Source organism: Gorilla gorilla, chromosome 10 (genome assembly GCF_029281585.2).
Source record: "Gorilla gorilla gorilla isolate KB3781 chromosome 10, NHGRI_mGorGor1-v2.1_pri, whole genome shotgun sequence".
In the NCBI taxonomy this organism is placed as follows: domain Eukaryota; kingdom Metazoa; phylum Chordata; class Mammalia; order Primates; family Hominidae; genus Gorilla; species Gorilla gorilla.
The window spans coordinates 74,617,977-74,630,301 of NC_073234.2; the positions used below are offsets into that span (position 1 = coordinate 74,617,977).

The following is a 12,325-nucleotide window of genomic DNA, read 5'->3' on the forward strand; positions in this document are numbered from 1 at the left end:
TCCCCCTGCCTCAACCTCCCAAAATGCTGGGATTACAGGCATGAGCCACTGTGCTCAGCCTATAATTTTTATCTCTCAGATTTTTTTTTTTTTTGGTATATCCACCTATTTTTCATTTATATTGGCCTTTTTAAAATACGTTGTCTTTTTAATGTATTGCTTTGTTTATCTCTTTGAAGACTGAATACACACTCATTTAAAACTTATTTTGAAACTGTTTTGTTACTCGGATTTCGTTGGTGGTGGAGTAGCCTCCTGATACTGTATGGTGGCTATCTTCCTCAATGTCAGCTTTCCTTATGTGCTTTGGACTTTTACTATGCATGATTTTCTTAGGTGGGAGATTTTTGTTTTTCCTTTCTCTACATTCACTTGTCTTCTCTTCAGTTTTATGCTTGCTTCTACCTGGCTTCCCTCAACTAGGCCAGAGCCAGATCTGATATCGAGAGCTGAGAGTCCATGTTCTCTGGTAATTTGAGACTTTAATCATGGAGATTGCTGGTGGCTGGGTCCAGCCCTATCCATGTGCATCCATTGTTTCCTGCTACCACTGCACAGCCAAAGCCCAAATAAGGGCCACTGAACTTTAAGTTTTCTTTAAGAGGTTAGAGAAGCCATATGTTTGTCTCTGTTTCATATGTTTAGTTTATTTCCCTATCATGTGTTTTTGGTCCCTCTTACCTTGCAAGAGTTGAAATCATCCCTGTTCCTCACTGTGTTTTTCTTATTTTGTTCATTTTCCATAAAGCTTAAAAAGCAAATGCGTGAGCTAGTAGGAGCTACCCTTTGCCCAGTATAGAATCAGAGTTTGATCTAAACTGAAAACAAACCAGCTTTTTGTTTTGCCACAAAGGGGGTGCTTGAGGTGCAAGGTCAAAAAAAAGGTTTCAGCAGTTTCAGAGGTCAAAAGAGAAGGTTGCTTTTCCTGGCTTCCATGGCCTTGTCATGAAGAGGTGGGCTTTACATGTAGGGTTGACATGTCGTGATTTGCAATCAAGACTGTTAATGTTTGTCGTCATCATTCCATCAACCGTCACCAATTTTCAGGGCATTTGAATGACTTTGAAACAGAGCGATCTGTAGTTGCTCACAAAATTTTACTTTCTTAGATATCTAAATATTTGGTTATAGTTATTGAAACAGCAAGAGAAAAGGAATCTTACTAATTTAAAAAATAAAATACAAATATTTATGCTCAAACTGGACTTGCATTGGGCATATAGAAACTGAAGTTCAACTTTTTTTCATTTTGCTGAAGTAACCTCCACTCCAAATTTGTTTTGTTTTGTTTTAAGAGCAACAGAATGATTTGGAGGACATTAAATCACAATTTCAAAACAAGTTCACACCACATTTTGATGCACATGAAACGCGTTTTACGTTTCTCTGGCTGCCTTCAGAGATTAAACGTAACTGTGTCAGTGAATCCTGTCAGTTAGACACAATTTTCCAAAAGACACAGACTGGGTTAAAATTTAAAATAGGCATACCAAGAAAACATAGAATCCCAGGAATTTTGGAATGGAGTTTATGATCCCTGGAAGTATACTGAAATTTCTCTGGGTGACTAAATTATGGATTCTAGGTGTGTCCACTTGGCTGCCAGGAAGTGCATTCTCTTTCAAGACATAAATCGGGAGATAGGATCAAGATGTTTTCTTACCGAAGGTATTGAAAGAGAAGAAAAGAGATGTTTTCCAACTGAATACATTCTATACTTTCCTGGAATTGTTGAAGCTCTTAAAATGTAGTTTTCTTATGAATGTATTCATGATTTGCATCATTGTATTCACATGCTAATAACAGCGAATAAAGATGCTAACACTATATGGATAAAGCTAATTTAACTGTTTATTGGTCAGCTTTTGTCTATACCAAAAAAAGTATGTGTTTATTGAGTAATCAAATTAATACAATTTAAAAAATGCCTTGACCCTTCCAATACAGATTCCTCATCTGTTTACACATTTTTGCAATAGCTTGAACCCCTGTCCCCTCCCTCAATCGACTAACACAAATGGAAAATGATAAAGAGCAGGCAGAGGAAGGAGGAGGAGAAAAGTGAAGAGAGGAAGGCTTTCAAGACACTTCCTGTACTACATGCCACTGAAGTTCAAGTAATAGTTGTAATAATAACCAAAATATAGATTTAAAAGTGAACATTGGTGTATGGTTTTAGAATTTCACGATTTTGATAGGTCATTTAATACTTCCAGTATTTTGAGTGTCAGATTGCTTACTCTGTCTCTATTCATAGGTCATTTAAGTTTTTCCTGTTCTGTACATTGGGCAAGTTGAAATGTGGTGAGGATTAGGAAATGTGGTTTGAGTTAACAGGAAAAAAAGAAAGAAAAAGGATTGGAATTTAGGAATTTAGTATAGCTGTTTTCCCTTAAGCAGAAATATGCTGCTTTGCTAGTCAGTTGTGGAAAGGCGTCTGGTGGTGTCATCCTACCAACTCGTGTGTAGTTGCGACTCACATGGCTTTATTTGGTAATAGTCTGCAAACGCTTGATGAGAACTGGAGGCGCAAGTAGAGATTGGAGATGCTGGAGAAGGAATTTTCTTTGTAAAGGTTTAGGTAAACAGTAACTGCCTTAGAGATTATCGTTTGTCAATTAAATACTTTTTTTTATTATAAAACACCTTGTTTTCAAGTGTTTCAGTTCTTATTATTTAATAAAAAGAAATTTCCATGGATTTGAGTTCCACTCCTGAAGAAAAAGTAAAAAAAAAATCTATCTATCTATCTATCTATCTATCTATCTATCTATCTATCTATCTATCTCTACCTACCTACCTATCATCTATCTATACATTTTCTAAAATTAAGCACACTGTAAAGTAAAATTTCCTTTTCATTTTGTAATAGGTTTGTAACCAAATTATTGGAAGACCTCATATTCTTTGTTGCTGATGTGCCTAATAATGGACAAGAAGTTCTGGATGTGGTTATCACTAAGCCAAACCGAGAGCGTCAAAAATTGATGAGGGAACAAAACATACTGGCACAGGTGAATTTTTTCATGTACTAAATTTGTATATTTTATTTTCTGAATTACAGTTTCAGGAAAGGCCTTGTATTAGTTATCTATTACTATGAAGCAAATGATCCCAAAACTTAGTGGCTGAAAACAAGATACTTCTTGTCTCACAGTTTCTGTGGAATAGCGATCTAGGCGTGGCTTACATGGGCAGATCTCACTCAGGGTCTCTCACCAGGCTGCAGTCAAGGTGTTGGCTGGGGCTGCAGGCATCTCAAGGTTCAACTGAGAGAGGACTCGCCTTCCAGCCCTCTCACATAGGCATCTCTCAGGAGTGCCTCAAGACAAGGCAGCTTGCTTTCCTTAGAACTGAGGGATCCAAGAGAGAACTAGAGAGGATGCTCAGGTGGAAGCTACCATCTTTGTAGAACCTAATCTTAGAAGTAACATCAGTTCTACTGTGTTCTATTAGTTAGAAATGGGTTAATAAATCTAACCCGTAGTTAAGGAGAGAGGATTCGATGAGGCTATGAATATCAGGAGGCAGGAATATCAGAGACCATTGTAGAGACATCCTACCATGGACCTCCAAAAACCCTGCATAGTCAGACTATCTCCAGAAAATATGTTGGAAAAATTCCTAGGTAGAATTTCCAGGTGAACTTGGAAAGTGCCATCTCCATCTGCTTCCTACTTCTTTCCTTCTCTTCCCTAGGAAAGTAGGGCAGTCTGTTCATCAGCTCACGAGTGCTCTGTACAATATTCTAGTTTTCTTCCCTGAAAGTACAGAACTGCTCCTGTATTACATCTTCTTGAAATTGTTCATAACACGTCAGTAAATTGATTCACTTCCTAATGATATGCATATATGGACATGCCTACGTTTATGTATTATTTTTATTCTATTAATTGCTATTTAAATTAATGAGTTTCTTCATTAATGAAGTATAGACTCAAGGAAGATACTTAAAACATAAAAATCATGTTCTTGATACACATATTCTTATTGATTTGGGAAAGGAAAATAGTAGACATAATGTTAGTTATTATATGTAGCTGATTGTCTGAAAATACAAAATCAACTTTTTTCTTGAATAAAATAAAGGTTGCAAATCTAATAGGGCTTTTTTCGAGTAACTATTATATAAAAACATTTGATTTCAAAGACTTTTAGGACCTTGGATGATTTATTAATAATATTTTAACCAACATATGTCAAATATTTTATTTTTGTTTGATAAATATAAAATTAAAGGCTTAGTGAATACAAATTATTAAAGAAACTTTAGTTCATATCATATTTCATGAATTCCAAAGAATAATTCCTTTCTATTTTGCTTTCATGTATTAATGTTCATGCCCTTGACTGCTCTTTCATAGACAATTTCCTCATTCTAGCAGCTCATCTCCAGGTGATCCCTCCTGCTGTCTTGCTGCCGAAAAGAGTTATATTCCTCAATGCTTTTTAAATGCTTCCTAACTGCTAACCTTCTTACAAGAATCTGGCTTACTGGGAGCCACCAGCTGCCCATGTGGCTCCTAATTTGTCACATTTGAATGCTGATACGTTCATTGATTTGGCCACATCTTTGTGTACAAACAACAGTGAATTAACTCTTTTATAAAGCAGTTTAGAAGCAATGTTTGGAAGTCATTTTCTGATGTCAGTTTTAATGAAAAGTAAATGTTTTCTTTATATTATTTTGATTTTGAAAGGTTATAGAAAATAATAGAAGAAACTTATTATAAAGCCCCTAGAAATCAAGCTACATTTTAGTTCATCTGAATATGTTCATGTAACTTGGTGAAATTGAACATCTTCATATTTCTTATTTTATAAAATATGATTTCTAAACAAAATTAAGCATTTTATTTAAAGAATGTTTTTGTCACTCAATGTAGGTGACCCTTTTGGCAGTGCTTTTCTGATCCTTGATATGTTGCTCCTGTAACGTAAATCCTTTTGTTTTTCCCATTTACTCTAATACTCAAATTTATATAAGTGTTTTTTGAATCAATGTTCTTATTTGTTAAAAAAAAAAAGGTTGCAAAACATTTTATTCATCAGAATAGGTGGCTGTTTTTATTCCTGATAGGTATTTGGAATTCTTAAAGCACCCTTTAAAGAGAAAGCAGGAGAAGGCTCGATGCTGAGACTTGAAGATCTGGGGGATCAAAGATATGCACCCTACAAGTACATGCTACGGCTCTGTTACCGCGTCCTGAGACACTCGCAGCAGGATTACCGGAAAAATCAGGTCAGAGGGTAGCCCCCATTTTAAACGGTTTCATATGTAAAGTATGGGCAAGGTTCTTTGGTTATAATTCTACAGCATAGAGAGTAGGAATGGGAAATTTCACTTTGAAATGAAATATTTTGTGTTAGGCAATACATAAAAATGATTTGTAAGTATTTTTGAGTTGTATTGAACATGGCTTTATTCTTCCATATGAAATTAGAATCACTGGGGGAGGATGTCCTGAGTACTAATATGTGCCTGTTATTGGCTCCTGGTGGCCAGGACATCCTGGATCTATTATGTAAGGAGGAATGGAACATTTTGGCTTGAGGAACATGTGAGGTACAGCATCACCGTGTATGGACCAAAGAGGTTATAGTTTAGTGGAAAAGATATGATGGGAGACAAAGAAAAGACACAGAGAGAAAAGATAGAGTTATGGGAATTCACCAGAGGGAGAGCCCAGTGGTGGCTTTGGGAACCAAGGAAGAATACTTGGAGAAGGAAGCCTTTGGGTAGGATGAGAATCATTTTCATAAATTGTACGGGAAGAGGTATTTGTGAAGAGAGATCTATGAAGTGAGAATGATAGATGCTAGAAAGGACATGTTTCCCCTAAGATATTTGCAACTGCTGAGGTCAGGGAACCCAGATGGATCTAGGGGTACAGCTAACAGTTGCCAGTTGCAAGTGAAATTTCTCTTAAGTCTCATTTTTATCTGAAAAATACAAACCAGGTGATGTGGCTCAAGCCTGTAATCCCAACACTTTAGGAGGCCAAGGTCGGGGGATTACTCAAGGCCAGGAGTTCTAGACCCGCCTAGGCAATATAGTGAGGCCCCCATCTCTACAAAAACGAAAAATACCTGGGTATAGTGGTGTGTGTCTGTAGTTCCAGCTACTAAGGAGGCTAAGGCTGGAGGATCACTTCAGCCTAGGAGTTCGAGGCTGTAGTGAGTTATGATCACACTAGTACACTCCAGCCTGAGCAACAGAATGAGACCCTGCCTCATAAAAAACAAAACAAAACAAAACACAAGCTTAATATTTTGCAATGTGTTCAATAATGTAAATGTCTAACATACAATTGTATAAAATTAATTATTGTTTGATAAATTAGGGTTTCTCTTAATCCATTTGAGGGCAGAGTGCATCACTGTAAGTTTCATTGACGAGTTTGGTCCATGAAGAAGGATGGTGTGGGAGAGGGGCTGGAAGGGCAGGGTGGGCTAAGCCACTAGGGCCTAGGATGTCAATCCTAGAAGGTGGAGGTTATTTGGGAAGAGTTAGTAGTAGTTATTGTGTGCTTACTTTGTACCAGGCTCAGTTCTAAATACTTGTCATGAATTAATTCAGTTAACACTGAATTAAGATGAAGGATAGAGGCACAGAGAGGTTAAGTAATTTGTCCAAGGTGATAGTTTAAGAATGGAACCAGTATGCAAACCCAGGCTCTGAATCATCACACTATTGCGTCTTGGTAGTTTGAACTTTTGGGGGAAGAAAAAAAGATTTGCATTAGGAAGACTGTGTTAAAATGTTTTGGCTTCACAATTCTGTTTGAAGAGTAAGAAAGGTCTGAAAAGAGTATATAAAAACATTAGCTAGAAGATAAATAATATGGCAAGGAATAGGAGTAAGAGCAAGGGGTGATATAAACAAATCCTTAAATATTGTCTAATATAATCCTAGTTATAAACACCCTTCTTGCTGATCCAAATGCTGTCACTAGAATTATTTTTCCGGACTTCATTGGGTTCCTTTAAGATGGCAAGATGAAGTAGACAGTGTTGTTCATATTTTTTTGGAAGAAGAATTAAGTAGCAGGACATTAAATGGCCTTCCTTCAAGCACTCGGAGGCAGTGTTAGGGGATGCTCCCAGTATCGGACCCTGAGTTCTTAGTGGAGGTCTGGAGTGGGGAAGGGAAATGAGAGGCTGCTCAATGTTTTCTCCTTGCTCTGATTTTTCTTCTTGGGTTTGGAGAAATGCACTTGTGAGACTGGTCACCACTTCACCCGTACGAGCAGTGCTGTATTATAGAGATTGACATTAACAGAAAAAATACCTAACAGGTCTGTAGAGGCTACCCAGGGCCCTCAGGCCTATCAGGTCCCATGATGTGCACCCTCCTTGATGGCTGTCAGCCTTTGGAAGGGTGCTTGGGGCCCCTTCCCTTTTCTATAGCCCTGTGCTTCGGGATGGCAGGGAGCCAGCTCACTTTGGATTTGATTATTCTGCTAGTCAGTAGTAGGTTCCCTGGGTGACATGTCTTACCTGGTGTCAGTTCTGTCTCTCAAGGTCTGGCACACATGGTTCTTTCTCACTCCCCTCTCAGTCTTGGCCAGGGATCAGTGTGTGCATACACACACACACACGTGTGCGCTCGTGCACGTGCCCATTCCCCGCCCCCCCCCACACCCCTACCTAGTCATATCACTCCTTTCAGGTACATGTTTATGCGCTTTAGGGACCTGCCTTCTGGGTTTCTTTGGAGCACAGAGTTAGAGCATAGATGATAAAGGAATAAAGAATCCCTAGCATTTGTTAAGGGTTATATTTTATTTTTCTTCCCTTTCTATTGTGTGTTCTAATTGAATCTCAGTGATAGCTGAGAAATGTTTTTCTCATTTCTATTGAGTTAAGAATGCTTGGTAGTAAGCATAAAGCAGCTTTCTGATTTTTTAGAACATTTTAAAATGTTCTATATTATTATTATTATGTAGTATATATTATATAGTATTATGGCTATAATTACTTTGTTTTTCTTTATCTTCACCTATATGTTATAGTCCTAATAGGAAGTTCATTTGTGACTTAACACTAACCCATATATTTAATATTGAAGATCTATTTATTACTATTTATAAAATTTGATACCACCTCTAATTTCATTTAGTTATTTATTAACATCTTTGGATGTTTGCCTTATACCAGAGTATGACTACAGTAGTCATGAAAGTGTATAAATCAATATGTATCCTTAAAATGATATAGTAACAGAAGACATTTACTTTACTTAACTGGCTCCCCAATACACAAAGCCATCATTCTGAAGCCACAAAAATGCTGCTTAGCATATAATTAGATTTGTGCAACCAATATCATTTTCAAGGAATAGGTACATTCCAGTAAATTTTACCTAAGGCAAAACCACTTTCTAATCAATCAATTGTCTCGTCAGAGAAACAAAGACACATTTCCAGGGAGAATCCCAAGGAATCAAAGTAAGAACCTTTCATGGTGGAAGGGGGAGAAGCTCACCAGTCCCATGGCAGTGTGAGATGTGCTGCTTGTAGACAGAACGTGGGAGATGAACAATAGTGGTTTGGGATATAGGAAAATTAGTGTGATGAATAAGGAGTAGATCAAACAATAACATGATTGAACCTCCCCAGTGGCTTTCTCTTTTAGCACAACCTCTTTGCCCTTTACCATGGCTCACAAGGATTCTTTTGACCTACATCTCAAACTTCAACTTTGCTTTCTGCCCCTTACCACTGCCTAGCTACAATGGCCACCTTCTGTTGATAGAACACAAGCTTGGTTCTACTACCTCAGGGCCTTTGCACTGGCTATTCCCACTGCCTAGATGGCTTCCCTTTAGGTCTTCCAATGGCTGCCTCGTTGTCTTCATTCCCATTCTAGCTCAAATGTCACTTCTTCAGCATAGGCCTTCAAGAAACATTTATTGGGCGAATGCATGTAATCAATAAAGTGATTAATCACATTGCCCTGTTTAGTGGCTTTTTAAAGATAAAAAGTATATGACATTTTACCATTATTTTAAAGAAAAGATCTTACAGATCATTCTAGCCTATTCACAGAAAAGGAATCAATCCAAGTCCATCTAGGATCTTCAGGTAATAACCCAGATCTCATGTCTCATGAATGAAATATCAGGCAGTCATTTTCTTTTCTATAATTATGCCCAAATCATTGGCTATGACTTTAAGTAAGAGATAGAAGAAAAGCCTCTGTTAGACTGATGAAATCCAAAGTTATTGTGTCATAAAAGCTTATTTTAATTAGATTTATTTTTTCCACTTAGCCTCTGTTAGACTGATGAAATCCAAAGTTATTGTGTCCTAAAAATTTACTTTAATTAGATTTATTTTTTCCACTTTGGAAATAGGTATTTCTAAAATACCTATACTGATAATTATCTCTAGGTGTATAATTTTTTAGTAGAAGTTCAAAAACGTATATGCCAGTATGTTTTCATGTCTTTCCTCAAAAAGCTCTATTTATTGAAAAATTTACTTGCTTTTCTTTAGAGAAAATTTTTAGTGAACCTTCTGTTGTGAATAAATTAATCAATGTTGTTGACCCTAATAGAACCTGTTATTTGTAAGCTGTTTGGCAGTGTATTCTGACAGCCTTTCTTCTTTGCAGGAATATATTGCTAAGAATTTCTGTGTCATGCAGTCCCAGATTGGCTATGATATTTTGGCAGAAGATACTATCACAGCTTTGTTGCACAACAACAGAAAACTACTAGAGAAACATATCACAGCAAAAGAAATAGAAACATTTGTCAGTTTACTCAGGAGAAATCGGGAGCCAAGGTTTGAAATGATTCATGCGGTATTCTTTTCTAGTGGAGATTGCGGCTTTATGTTTTATTTTTAGAACTCTTAAAAGTTAGAGTTCTTTCACATCACTAACTTTTATGGACGAACTATGTTGGGCTTATTGCTATAATAATTGTATATAATAAAGAGTTATTACCTCATAAGAGATCAAAGCCCTTTATAGACATACTTAAGTGTGATTGATTTTCACTCTGAATCCTCATGATTTTATAGAACTTTATGGTTTCTCAAAATACATTCATATACATTATCTCATTTAGATCCTTGCACACTTGTATGAGATACACTGGTTGTATATTATTATCCCCATTTTAGAGATGAGAAAATAGAAGCCGAGTGAGCAACTTGCCCAAGCGTACCCTGATAGGAATAGAATACGAGGTAAATCAAGGGTTTCTGACTCCACATCAAGCTCTTTTTCTGTTGTACCATGCTGCCTTATCTTGAAGAAATGAGTGCAGACAAGTCAAACCAATTGGCAATGTTTCCTTAGCTAATTAGCACAGCAAATAAATGCTAGAAGGTAGAAATGGGCCTCTGACTTGACCAGGTCATAGTAATTTTCATTAGGTGTGTGCTCTATTTCTCTTTTGTTCAGTACAGCATTAGCTTTGATCTGCCTTTGTTTTGATATTCAGCTCTGGGGAGACTCACTTTAGGGGAGATGAATGATTTTCTAAACATAAGTCACGGTGCTGTGGGCGGAATATCATAAAATAAATAGAAGCAAACACATCCTTTTTGAAACAAGACTTGTATTAAATAAAAAGAATTGTATGTTTAATTTGTTTCTAATGATGCAGTAGATAAACAACACATTAGACAAACGTTGTGTGGAAATAATAATAAAACATATAATAAGTTTATTTTATTATATTCCAAATTATGTCTTGTGATGCTTTTATAAAATGCTTTGTCTTCATATTCCATTTAATTTTTTTCTTTTGCCAGGTTTTTGGATTATTTGTCAGATCTGTGTGTGTCTAATACCACTGCTATCCCTGTAACTCAAGAACTCATCTGTAAATTTATGTTGAGTCCAGGCAATGCAGACATTCTCATTCAAACTAAGTAAGCCCAGATAATGGATGCATCATTTTCCTGTTGATTATTTGTAAGCACTGTAATTCTTTGTCATATTTACAAGTGCACTTTTTAGTAGATTTTTGTATGTGCTATTTATTTGAAGGGTGGTCTCAATGCAAGCAGACAACCCCATGGAGAGCTCCATCCTTTCGGATGACATTGATGATGAAGAAGTTTGGCTCTATTGGATTGACAGCAACAAGGAACCTCATGGCAAAGCTATCAGGCACCTTGCTCAAGAGGCAAAAGAAGGCACCAAAGCTGACTTAGAAGTTCTTACCTATTACAGGTTAAGTATTATAGACAATCTTACAATAATTCCCAGTCTCACATATTAATTGAGAACTGGTTCTCTGTAGCCACTAGTTAGGTATCTATGAAGAGGCAATTTTAAAAGTCATGTCAGAACTAGGGTAGCTGAAATATTTAGTATTGTTTAAAATATTCAAAATAAAAGTTAACATTTATATTTTCTGCATACACCACTTGTAATTTCCTGGTTTCTCACTAGCTTGGAATTATTGTGCAGCCAAAGGCTTTGTCCTCATATTGAGTAGAGTGGAGGCAGATGAGAGGCATGTTAGGACCTAGGTGATGGAGTTGAGAGGGATATAGACATGGAGCTAAGGAAATTGATTTGGCTACAAGGGTAGCTCAGAGCAAGTAAGCCAGTAGTTTAGTATAGAGTGGATTATGAATATGTGGTGACCTAGAGCCTAAGAGAAACTGGTGCCTGTAGTTAACGAAAGTTCAGCCCCAGAATATGGCAGCAGAAGTACTGAAGGCAGTTCCTGGTGGTCAATATATTGGGAGCAAGAACCTAGCTGGCATCTTTGAGTTGCAGGTATAGAAACCCAAGGCAGAAGCCTTGGGGCGAAGTTGGGCCCAAATGGCAAGAATCAGACAGACAGATGACGCTTTGTGCTCCCTGGTTTCTACAGCTATAGCAACCAAATCAAAGGCTAATTCTTAATCTCAAAACTGGGCTGATAAGCCAAGTGACTCATGCCATTTGGACTGATCACTTTTGGTTTGGGAACTGAGTGGGGCAAAACCTGGAGTGTAGACACTAGAGCCAGAAGCTGAGTGAGGCTGGCGAAGGTGGAGAGAGATGGTTTCATGTGAGCTGTTACCCATAGCCTTCAGCCTGAGTGCAGTATTTGTCATTCTAGGGAACCCAGAATGGAGTGCCTAGTGACACTCTCCAGCAGACACATTTTGCTGAAACAAGTAAGAGGTATTGTAACTGAAGGGACATAGAGACAGTTTCATACATGTCTTGTCATTTGATCTTAATGGTTAACATACTACAATCAAGAGTTTGACTCCAATATCATGAATGCTTGGAAATACAGGTGTCTTAAACATAGATACTGATTGGTACTATGATGTTTAAAGATTTCCTTGAGATAAGACAATAA

The 12,325-nt window shown here is 37.1% G+C and overlaps 1 protein-coding gene across 2 annotated transcripts in view; it reads left to right on the plus strand.

The window, feature by feature from the left end:
* Positions 1-12,325, plus strand: part of ITPR2 (inositol 1,4,5-trisphosphate receptor type 2) — a 499,301-nt gene that overhangs the window by 166,375 nt on the left and 320,601 nt on the right. For both annotated transcript variants that reach the window (XM_031000671.3, XM_055358014.1), the window contains 5 exons: positions 2,873-3,014; positions 5,081-5,242; positions 9,619-9,791; positions 10,770-10,889; positions 11,008-11,193. In XM_031000671.3, coding sequence (XP_030856531.1) covers positions 2,873-3,014; positions 5,081-5,242; positions 9,619-9,791; positions 10,770-10,889; positions 11,008-11,193 — 783 coding nt within the window. The remainder of the gene's footprint in view (positions 1-2,872; positions 3,015-5,080; positions 5,243-9,618; positions 9,792-10,769; positions 10,890-11,007; positions 11,194-12,325) is intronic.